At 41.9% G+C, this 25,496-nt stretch overlaps 1 protein-coding gene across 1 annotated transcript in view; it reads left to right on the top strand.

The window, feature by feature from the left end:
• pcgf5b (polycomb group ring finger 5b) overlaps positions 1-23,106 on the top strand; it is a 40,761-nt gene extending 17,655 nt beyond the window's left edge. The window contains exons 7-9 of the mRNA XM_039685381.2: positions 13,818-13,916; positions 15,102-15,191; positions 21,404-23,106. Coding sequence (XP_039541315.1) covers positions 13,818-13,916; positions 15,102-15,191; positions 21,404-21,451 — 237 coding nt within the window. The 3' untranslated portion in view covers positions 21,452-23,106. The remainder of the gene's footprint in view (positions 1-13,817; positions 13,917-15,101; positions 15,192-21,403) is intronic.
• The last annotated feature ends 2,390 nt before the right edge of the window (positions 23,107-25,496 follow it).

Genomic DNA, 25,496 nt, shown 5'->3' on the forward strand with positions numbered 1-25,496 from the left:
CAGGTTTTAAGGGAACAAAGTTCTGAAACTGGTATCCTTTTCATACCTGATGGTTTGCTTCTCGAAGTAGGCTTGCCGAAGTCGGTGGAGTTTCAAGTCGGTCTTACTTGATGTCCACGGTGGTGATAACCCTTGGTCTGATTCTGGATCAGGGAGTTAAGCGATCAAAGCTTATTGCAACAGCTGGTAGTCCATTTTGACAGTCTCTGTTTGACGATCTAGGAAGCTGTGCACTTCGCGACTGGACGTAATCCATATCAAGCAGAATCTGTTTCATGCAGTCATGTTGGTTAGACAGTTTGCAAGTGAAAGTCTTGTCTGCATGTCGTGGGTAGATGCAGGGTCCTGAGTGAATCTTGGGACCTTTCTGGTTAGCTTTGTTGCATCCTTTTTGAAGCCATGCCGTGGTTTGGGGCAGTGGTTCCTTGGCAGGTTGAGGTCGGTTTAAGCAGGGGCTCTGTGGCATTCTGGCACACTTGTTGTGAGTGACTAATGCATGGCCCTAAAAGTTCAGAACTACTGCTTAATAAGTTAGTTAAGTGTTTAGCATAAAGCTAAGTGTCTCTTGTGTCCTTATCTTAGCTGTGCATGTTAGGGCTAAGTCTTGTGTGGTTCCGAGCGTATTTCCTGGAAAGGACATATCCGAGATAAAATAAATAACATAAGGTGGTCCTTATGACTAAATTATTTCTCTGGACTTAGCTGGTGGTCCACTATGGCTTGACGAAGTGAACAATAATAGGAAAAGGACCGCTTTCTTATTTAAATTCTGCTTATTATCGACCCTCAGGACTCTAGTAGTGCCCTAGTAAATTGTTGAAATTACTTGCGTTGCAGGGTCACAAACGAGTGCATTGGTTGAAACTAAGCCAAAATAACAAATAAGAGGGTCTCTGTTTCCTTTCTGGGCCCTATGAGGAATAGAACCACACTCGGACAAGAGAGGAAATGAAATTAAATCATATAGATGACCTAAGGGAATAGCTGCTTGCTATTATCATCAAGGTCGAAGGAATGAAATAATCAATGAGGCAAAATAAAATTAAAATTAAAGCAAAAGGAAATAAAGTGATCAAAACACGGGAATGATCTGAGGTCAAGAGTGTTCAGTGGCATTAGTGACTAAACTTTGGATTTTCTTTGATCAACACTATAGTGGGTTGTAGCGGTTGGGTGTTCAAAACCACATTGTGTGTCCCTCCAAAGCTTTAGTCAACATGCCGATGAAAATTCCTACGGTTACACGCGTTATTCTGTAGTTAGTCACGCAGTTTTCATGTAGTTAAACTTAAGTTTAATTAACAAGGCATCTGCGAAGTTCGCCCTTAACGGTTAGCAAGGAGTATTCCTAACCCTGTGAAGGTAAACTTTAGCTAATAAGAATGGTAAACATGGAAAGTGAGTAATTTAAAACCCTAACTGGTGTTGAGAAAGTATTCTAGAATACTTTGCACTGTGGAACACGAGCGGTGAGTAAGGGTTCACGTAAATGATGCTAACTCTTAACTGTGGAGGTTATTCAGCTTAGCTTATGTTGGATGGGAGCTAGGTAAGGTTAGCTTAGCCTAAGTTAGCTTGATGCTAAGCTAGGTTAGCTTAGCCGGAGTTAGCTTAGTGCTGGGTTAGTTTAGCTTAGCCTAAGTTAGCTTGATGCTAGGCTAGCCACCCAGGCTGGTTTGCTTACAAAAATGACATTACAAGGTAACACTTCCTGTGACAAGTTGTTGTCATGGGAACCAGAGCGTGTCGCTAGGCTAGGTTAGCTTAGCCACCCAGGCTGGTTTGTTTACAAAAGTGACATTACAAGGTAACACTTCCTGTGACAAGTTGTTGTCATGGGAACCAGAGCGTGTCAGAGCAATTCAACAGTATCTGAAGAATGTCTGTATATTTTACATGAATCATGCACGTTTTAATGGGTTAAAAGGAGGCGCCTATACTTTATGATTTTCAAGAACTTTGGTTGCATTCAGTAAAACGCAAATGTGTTTTGGCATTTGCTGATTTTCTCATGGAACTCTGTTCTTTACTTTACACGTCTTCTATTTGTTTACAAAGTAAGGAAATAGATTTGCTGCAAGTCAAAGCTTGTCTTGTTCTATTTGTTTACAGAGTAAGGAAATAGGTTTGCTGCTGAGTCAAAGCTCGTCTAAGCATATATAGGTACGTCTCTCTCATGCATGAGTGTTAGCTCTTCCGCGAGTAACTTGTTTTGATCGTTTGGTGGCTTTCTGCTTGTCGATGCAGCTAAAATTTAGGTGAATTACATCAATCTAACAATAACATTAAGGCCTTTACTTCGTAGAAAGGGGGAGCGTCTCCCAGGTCTACCTACATATAACTCTGTCCTGGGCTTCCTTCGTCAGGAACAGGTTTAGTCATACCGCGATTTGGATTTCTTTTTAACCAAAGCAGAATAGATATCGGTACAGATTACAAGCTGCTGAGGTGATACCTTTGTTACACAGACTTACGCTTTAATGCTGACGTTCTTGATATCAGTTGGGACTCTAAGGCTGTTTTTTTTTTTCAAAGTAGAGATGTCAATTCCAGCTATTTGTTTTATCTGCATTTAGATAAGCCAGCGATCAAGATGCGTGTTGCACGTTGCGTTTTAGTTGGGTCGCGATGATCGAGTGCACGCCTGTAGGTTAACAATAGTTAAAACTCGGGTGATTTTACTACACTCTGTCGTCAGGGTAACGTACTGTATGCCCTGTTCGGAGTTGGTGTTTTCTGTAATTCTTCACTGTCACGAAACCTAATGATTAACGGTGCTGATTTAAACAACATCTAGAAACTGTCTGTTTCAAAAGAGTCGTGCATAGTCCGTCGGCCGTTGAGGCTTACATGCCTATCTCAGATTCCTTTAACTTAGTAAAATTCTAATTCTACAAACGCAGAGTCTTGCATGGTGTTCGTGCTGTGTGTCTTCTGGTTCTGCAGTTCAGAATAATTTGGGTTTTGAGGAATTTTTACTGGGGGCCTTCACGCCTCGTTGAGTGGGCATGGTGTGGGGCCGAGAGAACTATGGTGACTGACGGGTTTTTTGGAGGGAAAGTTTCTTGAAACTGGCGTCCTCCTCAGTTACATGTTCGTTATAAGTTCCACAGAAAACTCGTTCGGAGCCGGTGGTGATGGTACAGGCCCTCCGGGGTCTGTCTTGCTGGGTGTCGGTGTCGTGTTCACCGGTTGGAGACAGCAGGTGAAAGGTCACCGTCTTGTAGATTGTCAGAGATGTTGTGGAAGGCGGGCTTTTCCACCCCCCTTTTTCAGCTCTTGTGCATTGGCTGAAATGTGCAGACTGGTCAGGGTAAGCTTGTGGTGTGTGTCCTTCCCTTTCCAGTCATGCTGCAGTCTATCAGAGTGTTGCAACTCTGTGGGTCAAGTTCGTGTTCGAGATCTTGTCTCTGCTGAACGAGCTTGTGGGTGGTCGCACGGGCCTCTTGCGCAGGCCGTGGCTTTTGAGTCTCTTTCAGTTCAGTCTCTGCTCTTTGCAAGAGACTTCACTTTGTCGGAGTTTCTCGTTGAATTCTTTTTAGTTCTTTTCTCTGACTATTTTTCTTCAGTCTATGTAGAAAATTAGACAGGGCAGTTTGAAGTCTTTCCACTTCCTTCGGTAGCTCGGGGTAGTTGTCATCCTCGGCGTTACAACCTTGTGCTCCAGGGCGATGCGGCTCCTTTCGCGGAGGCGTGCGTGTGCGTTGAGCTGGTGAGCGAGGTTGTGACGTGTCTGGCCCAGTCTTTGTCAGCTGCTCTTGGCTCGGGGCTCTGAGTCGCTGGTGGCTTTGGGCAGGGATGGAGATGTCATGAATCTCAGCCATGTCTCCAGGTTGTCCCAGGTCGTCCCAGCGGGTTGTGGGACTGTAGGACTGGAACATACTGCCTTCACTGTGGACGAGAGGAACACAACACACACAGACAGACCAATGCCAGTTCGACTACTTTTAACGAGCTATAATACAGGCTAAGCCGTGTATGAGAATTTTGGTTAACTGATGCAGACAGTTAAACCGTTTGGTGGGACAATTTGGGTAGGTCATCATGGGTCTGAATGAAGGTTTTTGACAGGGCGCTAGCTTAGGGGTCACCTGTTGGTGCTAACGACTTGGTTGTCAAACTATTCTTCAGCTTTCCTTGGTGTGTCAGAGAGGTTCTGTCTCTAGGTGAACTGAAAGGAACAGAGCACAACAGAACAAAGCAATGGCAATCTAGCAAAGTTTGAAGTAACATGCAACCATCAGAGATGGGGAGGTCTGTACTGAAATGGCATTAGTAGTAGTACACCAGCAGTGTTAGAAAGGGGAAGAAGAGAAGGCCTAAGCCTGTTTGGAGCCGGTTTGTGGCTCGGAGAGGAGGAAGCCAACCACTTCAAATTACCAGGGGAATCTCTAGGTTCTGTGGCAAATAGTAAGTGAATGGGTTTTAATACCTTTTCTAGTTTGCCTGGGGTGAAATGAGGTCATTCTGGCCGGAGTCAGCATCGTGGTTGGTCCTTCTGTCGCCCCACACATGACAGCAGTGTCCCGGGCCTTTCGGTGCATCTGTACCGAGGTACGCCCTCTCAAGCAACTTGACCTCGAACACAACCGGCGGTGCCAGATTGGTGATATCGTGTTGCGGGCCGCACCAACAGAAGATACAGAAAAGTCCGAGACTCACGCTCAGTCAGTGATGGTGACGCAGATTAGACGAACCAGCCCGCTGGACCCCAGGCAGAGATGACTGTCAAATCATCACAGCACGAGAGAGATTTCTACTTGCAAACACAAAACAGAATGAAGAACAAGTGTACTTCAATGTGAATTAAAGCTCCTTTATCTAAATCAAATTGAGTGTTTTTTGTAGAAAAATCAAAGGCAACAGCTTTACTAAAATTATGGTATAAACAAAAAAGGAAATTATGACAATGTTACTTATCAGAATAACCTAGCCTCCATTCAGGAAAGGGATAGAGTGCCGCAATGAAGAACACAGGAGGAAGCGAGCTGTAGTGGCGGGTTTTGGCCACTAAGGGTTTTGGGCCACTTCCTGCTAGTGTTTCACCGGGCTGACAGAGAGCTTGATTTAAATTGCATTCAAACTGATTTAAACACAATTCAAATTGAGCAAATGCATAGGGGTTAAGTAACCATTAGATTAGTAAGGATACAGTTGTACCGAGACCAGATCAAAATTATTAAAAATAATTTGAGGAGGAAATATAGAAATAAAGCCATAAACAATTCCCAATGGGAAATGAGAGAATTAATTCAAATTAACTTCGAAATTTGTCTGTTTCAAACCAAATTTGAATAAGTGTAGGAAATTAAAAGTTGGTGTCATATTTGATGATAATCACGATTACGGTGAGGGATCAGTGATAACCAGAATACAACCAACAGAGAGAGCCATGCAAAAACAGAGTGATGTTAGCTGATGACTTAGCAAAAGGGGCTGCCACAAGGGGGCGCTTTCCTCTAAGTGGTCATCAGAAGCTGCTAAGACTTAATTCTGAATTTTAAATTCAAACGTGGTTTGAACCAAATTCAAAACAAGTGCACACAGTCAAGGTAAAGAAAATCATGTTATTACAACGAGGCTGTAAATTGCACATGCATTGAAAGTTAGAGAAACTAGTTCAAAATTTCAGTAAGAAAATAGGAATTTTCTAACAGAGAATTTTGAGGAAAAGATGACCTAGCTGTTGTAGCGGTCCACACGATGGCGCCACTGCGCTCACACGGGGTAAAGTCAGGACACCGGTGGAAATTTAATACTGCAAAGCACTCAAGGGCGCACCCTAGTGTCTGGCAGTAGTATTACAACCACCTGCTGCCCCTGTGATTTTCTCAGAGGGAGTGGAGCGTTACCACCCTCCCTGCTGTATAATCACAAATATTACGGAATTTTAAATCTCGACGGATTTCTTTCCGGTACTATATTTTACAAGCACGTTTGGCAGGATTTTTTCTTTTCGCTGCGTTGTGCAAAAGAAAACAGGAATTACTCGTCTGTTTCAAAACTCCAAATAACATTTATCACAACTAGTATTAATGCTTGGAATGTTTTCAGTTTTGGATTTTTTTGGTGCTATATTTGTTTAAAACACGTTCGCAGGTTTTCTTCGCTGCATTGTGCAAAGGAAAACAGGAATTACTCGTCTGTTTCCTGCTCCAACAGGCATATATCAAATAGCACTTATGATAATATGCTTGGCGGTTTTATACATTGAGTAGCTAAGTCAATGTTTTTTTCAACCAGGAGCTTATCGTTACTCTAACGATTATAATATAAGGCCTTTTAAGAACAGTAAAAGAGCATCGTTTTACCGATCTTGTCTTCGACTCTTTCAGAAGATTATCGTTCATTCAGAGGAGTTATAATTATTAAAAATGTTGTTTATGCGCAGAGGTTTCTCTTCCATCTGTGCCAGAACAAGTTTAATACTATGGAAACTGCAGTTTATTTTTAACAATTAACAGTGACTAAAATGTTTGAACATTTAGCAGCTTGTTAAATGTGCTTGACTGAGGCGGCTTTCGTGCCCAGATCAGTCATATCGTGAGTTCGCAAAGCGTTCACTCCGATGCGCGTGTAATATTAAATATTACATAAACAATATTAAATAACAATATACACATTAGCTTGAAATTGATTGCTCATAAACAAGTTTGAAATGCCCGCATCCTCCACCATAATGTAAAGACTCTGGGTCGGTTCTGATCAGGGGGGGATTTGCATATCATAATTAATAATTGATAATTAATAATTATTCATACAGATTTGGATCAGACCGGTCTTACATGTTAATTTATTAATTTTACCCATATGCATACATGTGCATCCCCGCAATCCACCACAAATTAATTGTTATTGATTGCAAGGACCACGTTTTACAAGACAGGTAAAATCAATTAGCTCAATTAAGTTATATAGCTTGTGAAAACAAATTCTGTGGCCACTAGAATCTGCCTTCCCTGCTATATAACCAAATACCCTCTTAGGTATTTATAGTTCTGTAAAGCGTGTAGCTTTAAATTGACATTTCATTGACCCGTATCATGAGCAAGACAATCAGTCAAGGTAAGCATATTTTGCATTTAATAAAGTTACTACTTAAGCATTCACTACGTTACAATGATACATGTATTTACAAACATTAAAACACAAACTAAGACGACGCAGAGCGTTTAGACAATGGATACGCGCAAGTTAAGTGAGTTTGAGAGAGAGAGTGAGAGAGAGAGTGAGTTGTGAGAGAGAGAGAGAGTTACGTTCATCAAAACAGTCAGTTAACCTTTCTGGACACCCCAAAAACATCTTCTTAATGCTTCTTAGAAGCTCTAAAAGAAGGTATACTTGCAAGGCACATGTGGTCTGTGTGAGTCGTGGGCTCGTTGCTCGACCCGTTCGGGCCACGTGTCGGCTAGAGGTGCGCCGGTCCAGCGCGCGTGCGTCACGTGAAGCGCGGCCGCGGCATGTTTGCGCGGCCCGTCCCGGCTCGTTCATGGCTGCTTTGTTCCGTGGGGAGTCACGTGGCGTGCGTCGGCATTTAGCGCCAGTGTTTGAAAGGCTGAGAGTTTTTGAGGTGACGTTACCCGAGGAGATAGTTCGGCAAAGTCCACTTCCTTTCCTGGCAGACAAACTTGGTAGTCCACTTGAGGAAAAGATGAAACTTTTAGACGAACAAAAGGAAAGATCCATCGTTGGATCAGAGTCCCGTGAGGTTTACATGTTGAGCGCTGGAAAGTTCAGAAGAGAGAGGGCGGACCTGCGTTCTCACATTTATCACCTTGGAGAAATCCATCCCCTTCCTGTTGGCTTGAGCCAATCGGAGAGTGGATGTTGCACGCGGGAAGCTTTCTTTTGTTCCTCAGCGCGCGCTTCTCGTGGAAGGGGGTGTGTTAAATGAGGGTTTTGCAATAGCAATTTGATCTTCATTGGCAGTACAACGAATTAAAAATACACTTTACTTTACATCTCTATGCATATTCGAGTGTTTCATTCAATAAGCATTCTAGAGATATCAAGGAACATTATGTTATATCAAAGGAATATACACTTATGTTTCGAATGCATGGCGAAGGTATTTTTAATTCCTATTTAAACTGTGACCAAACAAAGTTATTTCACTGTGACATGGGGAAGACACATATACATAAAAACCATTGAAAACATTTTGTTGAATGTTTTTAAACACCAAAAGTCCTTCTCTTTGTTCAAAAACATTCCACACATTCCGATGTGTGGGGGAAGTGAAAGGTTTGTGTGTGCGTGTATGTGTTTCAAAACGTCGCCTGGCCAAGATTCATTACATTACTGAACTTAAATATACAAGTGTGATAAAAATGATCATTCTAGAAGAAAATTTCAAATGGCACTTAGAGGCTTTTGCATCTGAACTCTTCATATATATATATATATATATATATATATATATATATATATATTATGCTCTTCAAGGCCTCTTGTATTTGATTAAACATAGTAGTAAAAACAGTAATATTGTGTAATGTAATTACAGTTTAAAATAACTGTTTCCTATCTGTCAGCCACTTTGACATTGACGTTGAGACTAACACCTCCAAACGAGCCCCAAACACCTCTGATACTTAAGAAAAGGCCAATGAGAATTGGTGAGGGGAATTTGCTTGCCAGCCACTGTATATACTGGCTATACAGGTATAAAAGGAGGCTGGTGTGCTCCACTCATTCAGATTTATTTTTCGGAGCTGAGAAGATGGATCTGTGATTCTCTCTCCACTCACCTCTGCCTAAAAGCTTTGTTGTATTTCTGCATGGCACATTTAATCTATTCTCTCTTCCACACACAAAGTTTAGTGCAAAAAAGTTAACCTGGGTGCTTCAACTAGCAACTAAAAAGAGACATTTCCAAAAAAAAAGAACATAGCAATCTAGATCTAGCAAGAGAATTTTTCTATAAAACAGAAATTTTCTCTAAAAGAGTAAATGCGGACAAAAATGTATTTTTAAAAATGCTTTATCGCATGTGTATTTCTGGATGTGGTTGACAATTGTCACCATTAAAACAGCCCTATCGCTGCTGCATGCCCATGCTGGAGCAGCTTATGCGGACGGTTCATGCTCTCACTGCGTCCTGGTCCTTCCACCTCCAGGTGCGAGGTGTGACGCTGTGCAGAGAAACAGAGCTGAGGCTGGGTCCAAACGCAGTGTAGCTTTATTAAACAAACTTAAAACAAGACACTAGAAACAAGACTCGAGAGACGTGAAAGCACCAACGTAACACATAAATTCAACAACCAACAAAGACAGGGCAGAAACACAGGGCTTAAATAATCAAGGACAAACGAGCTAGACAAGATAACAAGGGGGCGTGAGAAATGAGAAACACCTGGGATAAATAATAGACGGGCAATAACTAATAACAAAAACACACAAAATCACTTCGTGACATAGCCTCCCCCCTATGGGCGGCTCCCGACGCCCATACAAACATCAAAAAGTTCAGGAGGGCGGTGAAGCGGAGACAGTCTTGGGGGAGGGACGGAGGGCCAGGCCCGTGCAGGGGAACAGGACCAGGAGGTAGCCAAGGCGGGCCTGGGCCGCAGAGCATGGGCCTACCAGACTGGGCCGGAGACCAAGGCGGAGCAGGACGAGGCGGAGGCCAGGGCGGAGCAGGACGAGGCAGAGGCCAGGGCGGAGCAGGACGTGGCAGAGGCCAGGGCGGAGCAGGACGTGGCAGAGGCCAGGGCGGAGCAGGACGAGGCAGAGGCCAAGGCGGAGCAGGACGAGGCAGAGCAGACTCAAACAGAGACGAGGGCGGAGCAGACACAGGCAAGGTCCATGACAGCCTCGCCTCCATGGCCCCCACAGAGTACCTACTGCCCCCCCCCCAAAACATACTTGGGGAAATTCACGGGAGGAGCCTCTGGGTGGTGAACGGATACAGGAAAGGCCTCCCGGAGCTTGAAGGGTGCAGGCAGGGCGAGGCGCAGAGGCGGGGCCGGCAGAGCGAGGCGCAGATGCGGGGCCGGCAGGGCGAGGCGCAGAGGCGGGGCCGGCAGGGCGAGGAGTCTGGGCACGCTCACCGGGGCCTGGCGAACCAAACGAGTCCTCCTTCTCCTCCTCCTGCGGCGGCGCGTCACAGGGCTAGACACACTCGCTGGGCTGGACAACTCACTCACTTGAACTGGAGATGCAGCGCTCACTTGAAGAGGAGATGCAGCGCTCACTTGAAGAGGAGATGCAGCGCTCACTTGAAGAGGAGATGCAGCGCTCACTTGAAGATGAGATGCAGCGCTCACTTGAAGAGGAGATGCAGCGCTCACTTGAAGAGGAGATTCAGCGCTCACTTGAAGAGGAGATTCAGCGCTCACTTGAAGAGGAGATTCAGCGCTCACTTGAAGAGGAGATTCAGCGCTCACCTGAAGAGGAGATTCAGCGCTCACTTGAAGAGGAGATTCAGCGCTCACTTGAAGAGGAGATTCAGCGCTCACTTGAAGAGGAGATTCAGCGCTCACTTGAATAGGAGATTCAGCCACTTGAAGAGGAGATTCATCCACTTGAACAGGATCACTCACTTGAACTGAAGATTCACTCACTTGAACAGGAGACTCGCTCACTTGAACTGAAGATTCGGCACTCACTTGAACTGAAGACTCAGCCCTCACTTGAACTGGAGATTCATCCACTTGAACCGGAGATTCATCCACTTGAACAGGATCACTCACTTGAACTGAAGATTCACTCACTTGAACCGGAGACTCATCCACTTGAACTGGAGATTCATCCACTTGAACTGGAGATTCATCCACTTGAACAGGAGATTCATCCACTTGAACAGGAGATTCATCCACTTGAACAGGAGATTCATCCACTTGAACAGGAGATTCATCCACTTGAACCGGAGATTCCCTCGCGGGGCTCACGTGAATCGCGAGTTCGGCTGGGCTGACGTGAAGCGCGGGCTCGGCTGGGCTGACGTGAGTCGCGGGCTCGTCAATGCGCACGTGAAGCGCGGGCTCGTCGTGACTGACGTGAACCAGCGGTGAAGACGACGAGGGCTTCGCGGGTAAAGTACACTCGGCAGGTGTCGAGTAGAATAAGCGCGCAGTAGTGAAGAGGTCCTGCAAGGAACAAGCCCGAGCGACATACCCGTCAAGAGTCCAGTTGGCAAGGTCCCCCGGCATCCATCGAGCGATCTCATAATCCAGCCCGTTCCGAAACAGGCCCATGAGCTGGATATCATCTAGCGCTCCCACACTGCAAATGGACAGGAACTCCTTCGCGTACCTTTGGACAGACCGGCCCTCTTGCAAGACTGACGACAGGTATTCTGTCATAGCCCGGTTGCTGACGACTGCTGGACCCATATTGAGGTTGGTTGTTCTGTGACGCTGTGCGGAGAAACAGAGCTGAGGCTGGGTCCAAACGCAGTGTAGCTTTATTAAACAAACTTAAAACAAGACACTAGAAACAAGACTCGAGAGACGTGAAAGCACCAACGTAACACATAAATTCAACAACCAACAAAGACAGGGCAGAAACACAGGGCTTAAATAATCAAGGACAAACGAGCTAGACAAGATAACAAGGGGGCGTGAGAAATGAGAAACACCTGGGATAAATAATAGACGGGCAATAACTAATAACAAAAACACACAAAATCACTTCGTGACACGAGGGTACCAATGGATGCATTTCTGCTGGGTGTGTCCCCATGGACTTTCTATTCCTCCGCATTCCCATCTCTCCTAGTTGAGTTCATGGATTAGATTAGGCGGTTTGTCCTATGGTGAGCCTAATTTATTATTCAGGGCTCCAGGTGAGGATTAACAGTCATCCTGGCAGAATCGTCCCAGACTTCCTTCTATGGCATGCAAGTTAACTCTGTCTCTAACGGCAGAGCCAAGCAGTACTCCTTGGCAGGCCACCATCCTGCTGGTCAAGGCATTAAAAGATTTACATGAGGGTAGTTCTGAGCCGGGATTGATGCAGGAACTGGATTCCGTGAAATGGGCACATCTCTAACAAGACTATGCTTGATCAGTACTGAACTGCTTAAAGTGCAAGTTCAAGTGCAAGACAGCGGTACCACTGAAATATTTTCAGAGGTTCCTGTGGCATATGACATCCTCAGTCACAGTGACGCCACTTAGGTTGATGCATATGAAACCACTTCAGCATTGGCTTCATGCTTCAATCACGAGATGCACACATCCAGTGAGCATCACGTCGATATGTCGCCGTACTTTAAGTCCTTGGACAAACCTAGCATTTCTACGGGTGAGAGTTCACTTATAATAAGTGTCCAGACGTGTCGTCGTCACAATAGACTCTTTCAAGACAGGCAGGTGTGCTGAATGCAATGGGCATGCAGCCTTAGGAACCTGGACAGGACAACTGCCTTGAGATGTTGGCTATGCTGCTAGCCTTGAGAAGGTTTCGGCTATTGATCCATGGCAAGCGTGTGTTGTTCCGAATGGACAATGTGGCGATGGTGGCATATGTTAATCTCCATGGTGGTATCTGCTCTTGTCGCATGTCCCAACTCACCCACCGTCTCCTCCTTTGGAGTCAGCAGCAAATTAAATCACTGTGAGCCACTCATGTCCTAAGCGACCTTAGGCCCCGTCCACACTACTGCGTTTTCGTTTAAAAACGGAGAATTAAAACGAATACGATCTCCGCCCACACCAGCGTTTTGTCTGCGTATTAGAATTGATCTCCGTCCACATTAAAACGACTGAAAACGCAGATCACGTGACCATTCACCAACACTGGGCATGCGCGCGCCGGTGTAAACAGTGTTTGGCGAATCAGGGAAGGACACGTCATGACTGATAACACCCAATCATAGAGCCGAGCGTGAGCTTCTGCGTCATCGTTTGTAAACTCCTCCGTTTTGTCTCGTCCACACTAAAACGCCCTCCGGAGATTCAAAACGCAAAACGCAGCTGCAGCGTTTCTAAACTTCTCCGTTTTAGGTCTTCGTTTTTCCCGTTTTAGTGTGGACGGGAGGTGCAAACGTAGCAAAAGGTCTCCGTTTTTAAACGAAAACGTAGTAGTGTGGACGGGGCCTTAATTACGCAACTGACTCACTCTTATGAGAGGCTATGCTCCATGGGGAGTGGAGACCCCATCCCCAGTCTTTCAGCTGATTTGGAGTTGATTTGGCAAGGCACAAATATAGTCAAGTTAAGTCATCCTCATTTATATAGCGCTTTCAACAATGTAGATTGTTTCAAAGCAGCTTTACAGAAATAAACATCATTTAAGGCAGGGTTTCTCAAACCCTGATCAAACACACCTGAGCAAGCTAATCAAGGTCTTCAGGATCTCGAAACTCACAGGTAAGTGTGTTTGATCAGGGTTGGTGCTAAACTCTGCTGGACAGCGGCCCTCCAGGACCGAGTTTGAGAAACCCTGATTTAAGGCAACAGAGATTGGTTTGGTTTTATAGCGGCTCTTGAATAATGTTATTTTACAGCTAAAGTTAGTTTTAGGGGCCGCTAAGATGACATCGCTCTCTCAAAACAGCGAAGAACACCACAACATCAGAGGTGTTTACGGCTCCCAAGTGTGACCCATTATGCCAGTTTTGACACAACATCTCATTCCCTCCATCAGGAAACAGAAGTTACAATAGTACAGAGATATTTTCTATTGCTGAATAATTTTCTGTATGGCTCTGTTGGGATCTGTAGTCCCCATTTAAATACAGTTTTGTTTTGTTTTTTTATTACTGTAATGGCAAAGCTGAATTTTCAGCAGCCAGTTTTCAGTGTCACATGATGTTTCAGAAATTCTCATTATAATATTCTGAGTAATATTCTTTTTTATTTGTTTTCCAGGGTTTAATGAAAAAATTTATTCGCTGCTCAACAAGAGTGACTGTTGGAACAATTAAGAAGTTTTTAAGTCTGAAGTTAAAGCTTCCCAGTTCGTATGAGGTAACATTTGGATATCTTTAGCCTATGTATTTGACCATTTTCCTGTACAAAGATTGAATGATTTGTTGGAATTTACATATTGCCTTTGCATTTTGTTTAAATCTCATATTTATATGAATATGTTGTTATGCATTTTGCAGGCACATTTATGCAAAGCTTATAGTGCTTATAGTGGGATAAACATAAGTTTTAGCAGTACATGGTAATTAAATTTGAATTTGGCACTGCTAGAGATATTGTCATGATTCAAGTCCAATGATAATGAGGAAGGCAGATTAAATTGTTCAATAATAACAAAAACAAGGTTTATTTAACAAGAGCAACAACACAAGACATGGGGTAACGCTTCCTTTTACAGTCCAGTTACCCATGTAAATACCATATACTTATTTTAGAAACTACAACAACTAGTACAACTAGTACTAACCCTGAACCTACCCCTAAACCTACCCCTGTTCCATGTACTTACCTTATATTAGCCAGTAATTTCTAGGTAAGTACACTGTAAGTACTGTACTGTAAAAGGAAGCGTTACCGACATGTGCATGGCATAAACAATACAGAACGAGGAGGGAAAGGAAATGAGGAACTTAAAAAGACAAGATGATTAACTAAATACAGTGTGCTTGTTATTCAATGTCCATGACAATTAATGACTGTCGGAAATCTAGACCAAAGGAAACAGGTAACTAAAGAGAAACAAACTAAAAATCCATGAAAGTTAATCTAACCTGCGGAGTCCTGCAAATGACATGCAAGAAAATAAATAGTAGGCTAAATTCGTTCCCTCGATTTATAGAACTAAATGAATGAATAAATGTATAAATAAATAAATGTGTGAAAAATACAATAATACATAAATAAGGAAATAAAAATATAAATACTCATTTATTTGTACTTTTTTACATTTCATTGTATATTTATTTATGTATACGAAAAAATGTGATATACGAAATGTAATACACGAAGATATGTAAAAAATCAATAATTTATAATAATTTATGTATTTTTTTATGTATTTTTGCTTTTTTACATTTCTTCGTATATTCATTTATGTATTTATTTATTTTTTATTAAGTCAGCTTTGGCATACCATATTTATGTTTTGTTTGTTTTATACTTGCCTTGGTGTTTTGTACTGCCATACATTTAAACAGATCTGATAATATCTAACTGTTTCTGCAGCTAGATGTTCTATGCAATGGTGAGATCATGGGTAAAGACCACACCATGGAATTCATCTACATGACCCGCTGGAGGCTTCGGGGAGAAAATGTAAGCCATGAGAATACCAGTATCTCCTCCTCTCCTCTTATGCGTGAAATCTGAATCCTCTCATCTTTTCCACTGGGAAGAGCAGTGTGGCAGACCCTATTACCTAAAGGAGCTTCATAGCAAGTGTGGTTTTTCTCTTCATGGTACTAACATTGCAGGGCTCCAGACCAACTTTTTACTCCATTTACTCGGACAAACAGTCAACATTCGGGGACAGGCACTATGGCAGCTGAGGCAATTGGTGATTTTTGGAGACAGAAAGATTATATATCACCTCGAAGTCACCTAAAGGGCCTTAACTATGCATTGCAGGGTTATATTAATAATTTTATTGTTGAGAAGGTCGTTGAAAAGCTTCAGCTCCAGGCAAAAATGTACAGGTCACGGGTTAGCTGCACATTATGATTGGCTCATCACGTTTGAGGACGTGGCTTTGCCATAGATCAATTCAGTCGCACACTCAAATTTTGCATTACATATAACTAAGACAGCCATAAAACTTTAAGGTTAATTCCAAAACAAGTCGGTTCAGTCGAGTCCCCACTCTTCAACTGAGCAGGTGCTTCATTAGTTTTAGCATTATGATTGTAACTTTTGCACAAGGCTGGAGCTATGTATGGTAGATATGAGGACTGGATCAATTATTGGACGAACATTTTTTGGTCCTCAGGCTTCCACAAAGATACATGTACGTTTTAATTGATTAAAAAAATTAACTAGATTAATCTGATTTTCATAGATTTTCTATGATCAATCACTTATGTTTTGAATATATTTTATAATGTAATAATTTCACAGTTAATATCCACATTAATGTAGAGACAACTTAAAGACTTATTTTAAATACTTGTTTAATGGCATCTTTTTATGAATGAAGGCCAGTATTACTAATACTAATACAGCTACTGAAGTCTCATGAAAATTATTTTTCCCCCAACTTTGAATATTAATTATAGCCATTCAACATTGCAGTGTGAAAGCTATCAATTTTTTTTTTCTTCATTTATTAGGCTTAAAAAAAAAAAAAAAAAAAAACTTTCAAACTAATGCTGCTCACATAAACCCATAATCAATGTCATTGTTACAATTAGGTTGAAACGAGGAGGAAACAGGATCCAAATGCAGCACACTTTATTAAACAGAACTCCAGACTTTACAAACTCAGAAATAAGACTCAGGAACAGGACAACCAACATACAACATAGCAATATTAAGAACTCACAAAGATTGAACTAGACACAGGGCTTAAATACATTCTAGACTAATGATAAGACAAGGGACACCGGTTAACATTTAAACAATCAACCAATAACAACAAGACTAGAACAAGGGATCACATGACAGGCAAGAACCAGGAACAAGAAACAAAACCCAAACCGTGACCGTCATATATTTAGTGGCTGCTGTCACTTTAAGCAGCTGCAGCTGCTGACAGAGAAACGGCTCTCATTCTCTCACAACTCTTCGCTCATTTAAGACCTTCTTTAACTCATTTAAGACTGCTCTTATGAGGATACTCGACAAAATGGACATTTTGGTATAAATGTATGTTACTATTCGTTCAAGCACGAAAGAGAACTCAAATATAGCACATTCTCTTTTGTCTTGTCGCACTTGAATGGTTTAAAACCATTTCCATGAAGAAGAGTGTGATCATATAATGTAACTCTAGCCAAAGGATGACAGAAAAAACAGATGCGTTAATTGTGTTAAATATTTTTAACGATTTAAACTGGAAAAAATAAAATCCATTAACGTGTTAACATTCACAGCCCTAGTTATAATATTTAGACCACTTCTATTATAGATTGCTATCAGGATGTGGAGAGAGTTTTAACCAGTATAACAAAAAGTGTTTGTAAAACAAATTGCCTACCCTACCTTTAAAAGAAAGACGTTCCACGACCTCAGAAATTGTTAAATGACAGTATGTCAGCGTGATTTCAACTTCAATTTTAAAATTGTGTTTAAAGGTGTGTGGGGGGTTGACTGCGATTTCACTTTTTTCATTTTAAATAGTGTGTAATGTTGCTGTTGGTGCATGAACATCATCATGAGCACTTCATCAACAATGGATACTATTTATGTATGTTCCTGAAAATGACGATTGTAATTTAGCTCTCTGTGCTGTGCATTTTACGGAAGACAGCTTCCAGAATCTCCACGAATTCAATGCCGGATTCAACAAGAAACTGTTACTAAAACATAAAGCAGTTCCAACTTTAAAACCAGAGGCAGCAGTTGTTGGGCCACAAACTGTAAGTAAGCTAAAGGCAGTCCCTCCAGAAAAACGCGATTATGCGATCGCTGAATTCAATGCAAAATCAGCCAAAGTCCGCATATTTATGCGGGGGCCGCATTTTTTCAAATACGCCGCACTTTCGCCGCATAAATTGCCGATTTCCTTGCAAAATATGCGGGGTTTGCATAATTTCATAATCCTCGCATTTTCGTTGCAAAAAAGTCACATGTATTTTAGCAGAAAGTTAAAAATGTTCCGTTTGCTTCACACAAGAGCAGCCATTTCCCCCTGTTTCCATGGGAACGTTATGAAGTGACGCATTTACGCGACGCCGGACAGACTCACGGAGGCGATTGACATCTCACAAATCGAACTCGTATAACTGTCTGTCACACGATCTACTGTCACATCGTTACTTAATAAACAACATAAGATAAAAGAAGTAGCATCAAACAGAAATTACCCGCACACATGGGGTGTTTGAGGCGCACATATAACACTGCAGAGAGTTCAACAGGGAGCGCGCAGCTCTTAAAGGGGCCACACCTTATTTACACTCGTTACAGTCTGAAATAAAACAAGATGAGAAATTAAATTCCCAGCACTTTCTATGATGTAGTATGCTTGCTTATCAAAGGAAGTAATAAGAAATTACTCTTACATTAGCCTAGTGAGAACAGGATGTTGGGGGAATCACTGAAAAAGAGAAATCTTTTTCATCAAACCACAATTTTTGCTACTTCTCTCAATTTTTGCAAATTCCTGCAATTTCATCGCATAAAATTGCATAAATATCCCGCATATTCCATCGCATTTTTAAAGAAAACGGGCCGAGTAATCAATCAATATTTGCCCGCAACAATCACAAAAAAACTCCGCGTTTTTCTGGAAGGACTGAATACTATTATGGTAAATGTTATATATAAATCGCAAATTTTTTCACAAATTTTTGGAAATTACCACCACAAAATCAGTCATTTTGATCGCAAAAATCACAAAAAAAAATCGTGAAATCCTGGAGGGACTGGTAAGCTAAAGGCCATTGCACACTGAGTACGAAATTTTCGTATGCGTATTTTCGTGTTCGTCAGCCTAAAAAATCGACACGTACAAAAACCTTGCACACCGAGTCCGATGCGTATTTATTAAACCTTTGCGGAAAAAAATGCAAAAATACCAAATGGATTAGTCAAGCAGTTAGGATGATTTTGTTGCAATCTCTCTTATTGAAAAGAGAAGAAAGAGAAAATATTGCGTGGGTCCATCCAGTCCTGAAATTGCACCGAGATGAAGGAGAGTTCCACCTCCTTATCAAGGAGTTGCAAATTTATCCCGAGCGATTAAAAATTTACTTCAGATTGTCAGTGGAACAGTTTGATGCTTTGCTTGCGATTCTGGAGCCACATATTAAAAACAAGACTACCAATTTCCGTGAACCAATCGATTCTGAACAGAGACTGGCAGTATGTCTAAGGTATGGACACTCACAGACGCGCGCGCGGCCCGGTGGAAGCACTGGGCAGACAGAACAGCTGTATAGGCTGTTATATATTGTGCCCAAATAATACATTAGTTATCGAATAGGTGGTTTGCAGTCACGTGATTGTGTTGACGCGCGGAACGGAGATGGAGGGCAAGGAGTGAAGAGCACAATGGACGAGATAGAGGAAAATCCGTACTGTACTACTTTAGACGCTATTACAAACAGAAAATCAAAACATATGTTGGACGTGATCCTTACGTTATGAAGAGGACTGATTTTCAACTGAATTGAGAGATTTGCCTGCCATCGGGCAGCTAGATATCAGCAACTAACTCATCTTACAGACATACTTTGACTTTACAAAATTCGGAAACTGGTACTTTACACAAACAGCCACATAAGTGTATTTAAACACCTGAATGATTTAATTATAAGCCACATAAATAATGTATTAACTCACATTTGACGAAGTGATCACTGCACACACACACAGGCATTTTCCCATTCGGTTGCTCCCGACCGCAGACGTACGTTTGCAAGGCATTTTCCCCGGTGTTTTTCTGTCAATTTCTTGTATTTTCCCCCCTTATGAACAACAACTTTTGGCACACGATAAAAACTCCTCGTGTTTTTATCGATTTGAGCGACCATAAACGACGCAAAAGACAGGCATTTTGAGTGTGTTATAGTGCTTCCTAATATAGAAAATCACTTCCTGCCCTCCATCTCCGTTTCGCGCCATGGCAACGCAGTGGCGTGACGTCACGTGAAAACAAGCTATGGGCTATATGCACGCATAAGTTCCGCATTTGACGTAAGGATGCTCGTCCATTTCCGGTTGTGTAGATTAAAGCGGAGGAAAACCGGAGAAAACGGGATTATGGCAGAGTCTTCAATATTTACTGTCCTCCCGTCTTTGAAACGAAACGTACATACGTTTAGATGTAATTTTATGTATAGTTATGTTTATTTAATATAATTTTAAAAAGAAGCATAAACACAACGAGGGGTGTCTGTTTTATCTGTTTTTGTGACAAACGTTTCATTAGTATAACCATGGAGTATAAAATTCAATATAAATTCTCGGTATTGCATTGGACTCTACGATCGGCGGAAGTTATCGAGCATGCACCGCCGTGCATAGAGCCCATTGGCTGCTCAATCACTCCTTAATCGATCCGAAATTTCAATCTGATTGAAAAGGGAGGTTTATTCCTTTCATAATCCAATCGTGAGTAGAGAAAATAAACACTTGATCGAATTGCAATGATGTGCGGAATAAGCTCCCCCCGGCCCTGAATTGTCCAAAAAACTCTCAAAATGCTGGCTGTGGATGCGAAAACGCAGAAAATCGAATCCGATCCGAATTTTTTATGACGGACGAAAGTTTCGGAGGCAGTGTGCAAGCGTGATTGACATAACGCGAGGTCGAATTTTTTTTTTTAACGTTCAAAAATTTTGGATGCGAATTTTGGACTCAGTGTGCAATGACCTTAAGACTTAATCATTTTAAATGCATTTGCATGTATAATTCCAGACGTAGCCTTGTGTTTTTTTTTGTTTTTTTTTTCAAATGCCAGCGTTGGCTTTATACCCACTAGGCTACTAGTTATGCTGTTTTGTGTCTAAGACAAACGCGTACAAACATTATGGACCTGAATTTTGTATAAGTACTAATGTTTTAAACGTATTTTTCATGTATATGTGCTTTATGGCGTTATTTTTGATTTGATCAAAAACGTAAACTAATGTTAGCGCTGTTAGAGTATAACATTAGTAGCCAGTCAGTTGCTATTGTTGCCAGTCAGATGCTATTGTGTTAAACAAACGTGTATAAAGTTAAAAAAATGTAGCAAAGTATCATTCAGAAATGTTTAGCCGTGTGTGGTGAGGTTCTGCTTGACTCTCTTCAACGCCGCTTTCTCGGTCTGATTCTGCCTCAAAATACTGCAATTCGACACCATTATTTACATCTGGACCTGAGCGCAGACATAATTCGCTCGTAAAGGTAATGGGCGTTAATCTTCTGGACAACGTGAGCGACAGTTTAGCCAATCACCACACACCAGCCCAAAGTAACCAATCTGAGCCCACAGCCTGTTTCTGAGGGAGTGGTTTCATAGAATCAGGAAGTTAACCACTCGTTCAGGGGACAGAGGAGAGCGCGACTTACAATAAAGGTAAAGTTTATGATAATGAGACTTTTTAAAAACGAAAAACCTTAAATACGTGTTATATTGCACCCCATAAACAGAATCATGCAAAGAAAAAAAGCAGTAACCCCCCCAAAATGTTAATTTTGATTAACATTTCCCATAAACTTGATGAGCAATCCCAGCTGGATTTTAGCAGGGTAGCTTGCAATGAACTTGAATTATATTGTATTTGTAATCAGTGATCATAAAATACTTATATATTGTACAAAGCTTGCATATCGTCATAAAAAGACATTTTTTACACTTATATACAACATGTCTCTTTCTCCAGGTATACCCAATGGTACTTGAATATCGACCACGCATCGACTTTGGCTAGGTTGAAATACTCTGCACTAATTTCATCCTATGAACAGACAGCGAATTGAATGGACCAGTTCTGAAGATGTACTCTACCCATCTCTTCTGTTTAGTTTCGTTCTTTTTTTTGTTAAAAGATTGTCATTTACAACATTGTGAATTATATTTCTTCCGTGTTGTGGTTTATTTACTAAAGTGATGCAAAAGTCATGTTTAAAGGCCTTCCGTAATTTGCATATGATGGTAGCTCCCTTTAAAAATGTCACGTTATGAAAATGTAAGTAAATGCGGCAGTGCCTTTTCCATTACATCCTCTTATGAAGAGATTCAGGCAGACGTTGAGTTTATAAAGAGTTGTTTTTACAGAATTGTTGCCTTTTGTGTTCTATGGACAAAACAAGCCCTACAAGGTTTTGAAAAACATAAGGGTGAGTGTCAGAATGTGAATTTTAGGGTTTTAATATAAGCTCCTGGTGTTTAAAGCTTATGGGCATGATTAGAACTTCAAACATCCTCTAAGGCTTTTAAGCTGGTCTGTTTTTGATTTTGCGCACTTAAGGGGTTTTATTTATTATTGGCCATACCTCTATGCTCTCAAAAATGCAGTTTCTTTTACATGGTTTTGGTGACTTCTGCATATGTGCCTCATTTAAAAAAAAAGTTGAATTTAACTTTGCTAAACACATCGAATAGAGGCTTAAAAATGTTATCATACTTCCGTGGCATCATAATTGAGAAACAATTCAGTTTTACCGTCATTTCATTTTGGTTTATGGATGGCAGGCAATGAGTTAAAATCTTCCTAACAATATGTAATGCTCTGGTTATTTTTTTTTTATTTTTTTTTTTTTCCTTTGGATTTTATAGAAACATAGGTATAATGTTAATTGCTTTCTTAAATCAAAGCTTTTGAGTCATGCTTGCCTGTTTTATGTCAGAATAAAAACCGAATCAAGGAGTCCAAAGAAAGAAATGTCAAAGCAAAGGAAGAAACCATACTTAATTCTTGCAAAATAGAATTAAGGGATTTGCTGGGCCACATTACAGTATATTAGTCTGGTCATATTGCACCAAAGACACTCTACAGCATCTGACCACATAGCATAACAGGCCAAAAAACTGTTTGCTTTGCAACTATACTCACAAGAGACCATGTGGCAAAGATAAAGCTTGAATTTCTGAGCATGGAACAAAACAACCTAATTTCTCAGAGTTCAATTTTGTTCCAGTATATTTGTGAATTTTTCCTTAAAAATCTCCCTGAAACATAACTTCTGATAAAATCACATACATTTGAGTTGTTTCTGTTTCCAAAAATAGAAAATATTATTTTGCAATTGTTTTCACATTAAAAAGGTGACTGAAATATAAAATAATGTACGGACACTGAATAATATTTGTTTAGAATGGTCCCTTGAATGTCCTTGTACTGCAATGATAAACATGTATTTTTGTAAGAAGCCCTTGTAGATATTTTATCTTTAAAAAAATGGATATATATGTTGTATGTAACAAACATGAAATGCTGCTTAGAATATTCTATTTTTTTTCAATGTAAAGTTCCTGAGGTGATTCCTATAGATTAGAAATGTATACAACATATGACTTGTATACTTGAGTTATTGTATTTGTGTGTATTTGTCCGGAAAAAAATACACTCTTGAATATCGATGACATTGGTCTCCACGTACCATTTTTGATCTTTATACTTATGTCATGGTATTTAAAATTTCTAAAGAGACAAAATACTACAGTATTTATTATATTTAATGCATTTCAGATGGATTTTTAAAATGGAAAAGTCATTCAGCATCATTTTGATAAAAGCCTGTCTGTGGCTCACACAGCTTTACTTTCTGAAAGATGTGCTGCTCTGCAGAGACACTGCCTGGGCTCTGAGCTCATGAAAGTGGATTTCTTCACTTTCTACAAGTCGGTCTCAACACCTCTGGATTTCCACTTTTTGTCATGGCCAGCCATTCAGTTTTTCCAAAAGCACTATCTTCTGTCTAGGAGAGTGTCTGTCTGTCCTAACTGTGCAAAATGTATTCTCCATCTGCACAATAGGGAATTGTTTAGACCTTTGTGTCTTTAAACTGTCTTTTTCCATGAAGGTGAACAGTAGTTATATTGGGAAATTGGAGGAGGAAAAACACCAAACATTTGGTGGTGAAACTGCCTGGTGCCCTCGGCAAGATATTGCTCCGGTTACGAATGTAACGTCCCAGCTGCGTATGCAACCCACCGTTCCCTGAAGGAGGGAACTGAGGACTTAGTCGGCGTAGACTAAATGGGACCATGCCAGGGAGCCAGTCATCTTCAAGTACTATTGAACAAGCCAATGGAATTTGGCCAAACAAGTAGGAGAACTGTTTCTTTAAAAACAGGACTTTTAACTCACTGCCTGAAGAGGCTCAGGGGAGGTCTCTGAAAGCAGTAGCACCAGAGATAATCCCAAGAGGGTAAAGAGGGGGCGGAAGGCAGATTTATTCTCCTTACTCCCCTCAGGAACCTGATGATCAAATCGTACTTCCCAAGGATTTTCACCTTACTGCATCATGATGTGAGTCAATACAGAGGCAACATGGGCCCAAGGGACCCACCTCTCTAGTGGCGCTTTTCCACTGCATAGTACGGTACGGTTCGGCTCAGTACGCTTCGACTCGGCGCCGAACAGTTCGGCTCGCTTTGCGTTTCCACTGTAGTAAAGTGTGTGGGACTGATCGTTATTTGCGCGCGCCTTTACTGCCATGACATCATCTTAAAAGCGCCACATTTTCAAACCCACAACACAGGAACAATGGAGACTATCAAGGGGATGATGTTCCTGATTCTCGGTATGTGGTTGTTTTTAACTGCTAGACGGAAAAATGTGTTTAAAATGAGGCTGATGGCAGCAAAACAAAAATACTGCTAAAAAAGTGTCTCGTGTCGCAAATCCAATGACGCTAGTAGTGACGCTGGTAGTGACGATTCTGTCTGACCAATCAGTGATCTGCAGTGTTTCACGTCACATTTTAGTACCGGTACGGTACGCTTGGAACCTCAACAGACCAGGTACCATTTAAAGCGACCTGAAGCGAACCGTACTGTACCGTACCATGCAGTGGAAAAGCACCACAAGTGAGCCGTACCGAACCGTACCGTACTATGCAGTGGAAAAGCGCCATGTGATACAATGAAGTTTAGTTTGGGGCCATCTGGACCGTTGGGAAGCATTTTTGGGTTCTATGAACCAGGCCAGGGAACCACAGACATTCCCGAGGTGGGGCAGCGAGGTGGAGGACACGGACCCGGCTCGGAAGGCCCAGAGGCGGCCCGAAGCAGGGTCTGAGTGTGGTGCACAACACTTACCTGCCTCCACGAGACGGCCAGGGATGTGTGAGAAGGCGGATGATTGGGTGCTCAAACCGCACCCAGCAGCCGTGCTGGTGAACAAGAGGGGGCTGAGAATTTATGGGGTCGCCAACACCAGACTTGTCCTCTTGGGACCCAGGAACAGAGGAATTTGCTCTTTCTTTGAAGTGTGAGTACCGCTTGCTCCTTTTTTTGTTAGCCAGTGGTGGAACTAATTAACACACAAACGAAAACTCCACACGGCCCTCACCCGGAGGGAGGGTGTGGATCGGTGTCCAACTCCAAGAGCATCCCACTCCACCCCTGTACGGCCCACTTAGGAATGCTTTCGCTGTCGCTTGCCACCTGGCTTGGCAGCATCTGGAGCTGGCTGGGCGTCCATACTGCGGCCGGCTCCATGCTGAGGCCTGGCTGAAGGCTGCTGCGGATGCCCAGTGCACTTGCACAGTCAAATGGCCTTTCAGCAGGCCAGAAGGGCATATTTAAGTTGCACAAAACTTGCCATTTTGTCAGATTTTCTCGTCTGAACAGCAGTAGCATCGACTCACGCATGAGCACGGCAGGATACTCGAGCACTTGCTCCCTTTAGATACGGTTCACTTAACATTGCGTCAGAGGATCTTCTCTGAAAGCTTTGGGGAACGGCTGCAAAACACTGTGTTTCCACAGGCAGAATGGTGCACTAATACATGTACTTCATAACATCA

The sequence above is a fragment of the Pimephales promelas genome, chromosome 17 (assembly GCF_988280905.1).
Source record: "Pimephales promelas chromosome 17, fPimPro1.hap1.1, whole genome shotgun sequence".
NCBI lineage: Eukaryota > Metazoa > Chordata > Actinopteri > Cypriniformes > Leuciscidae > Pimephales > Pimephales promelas.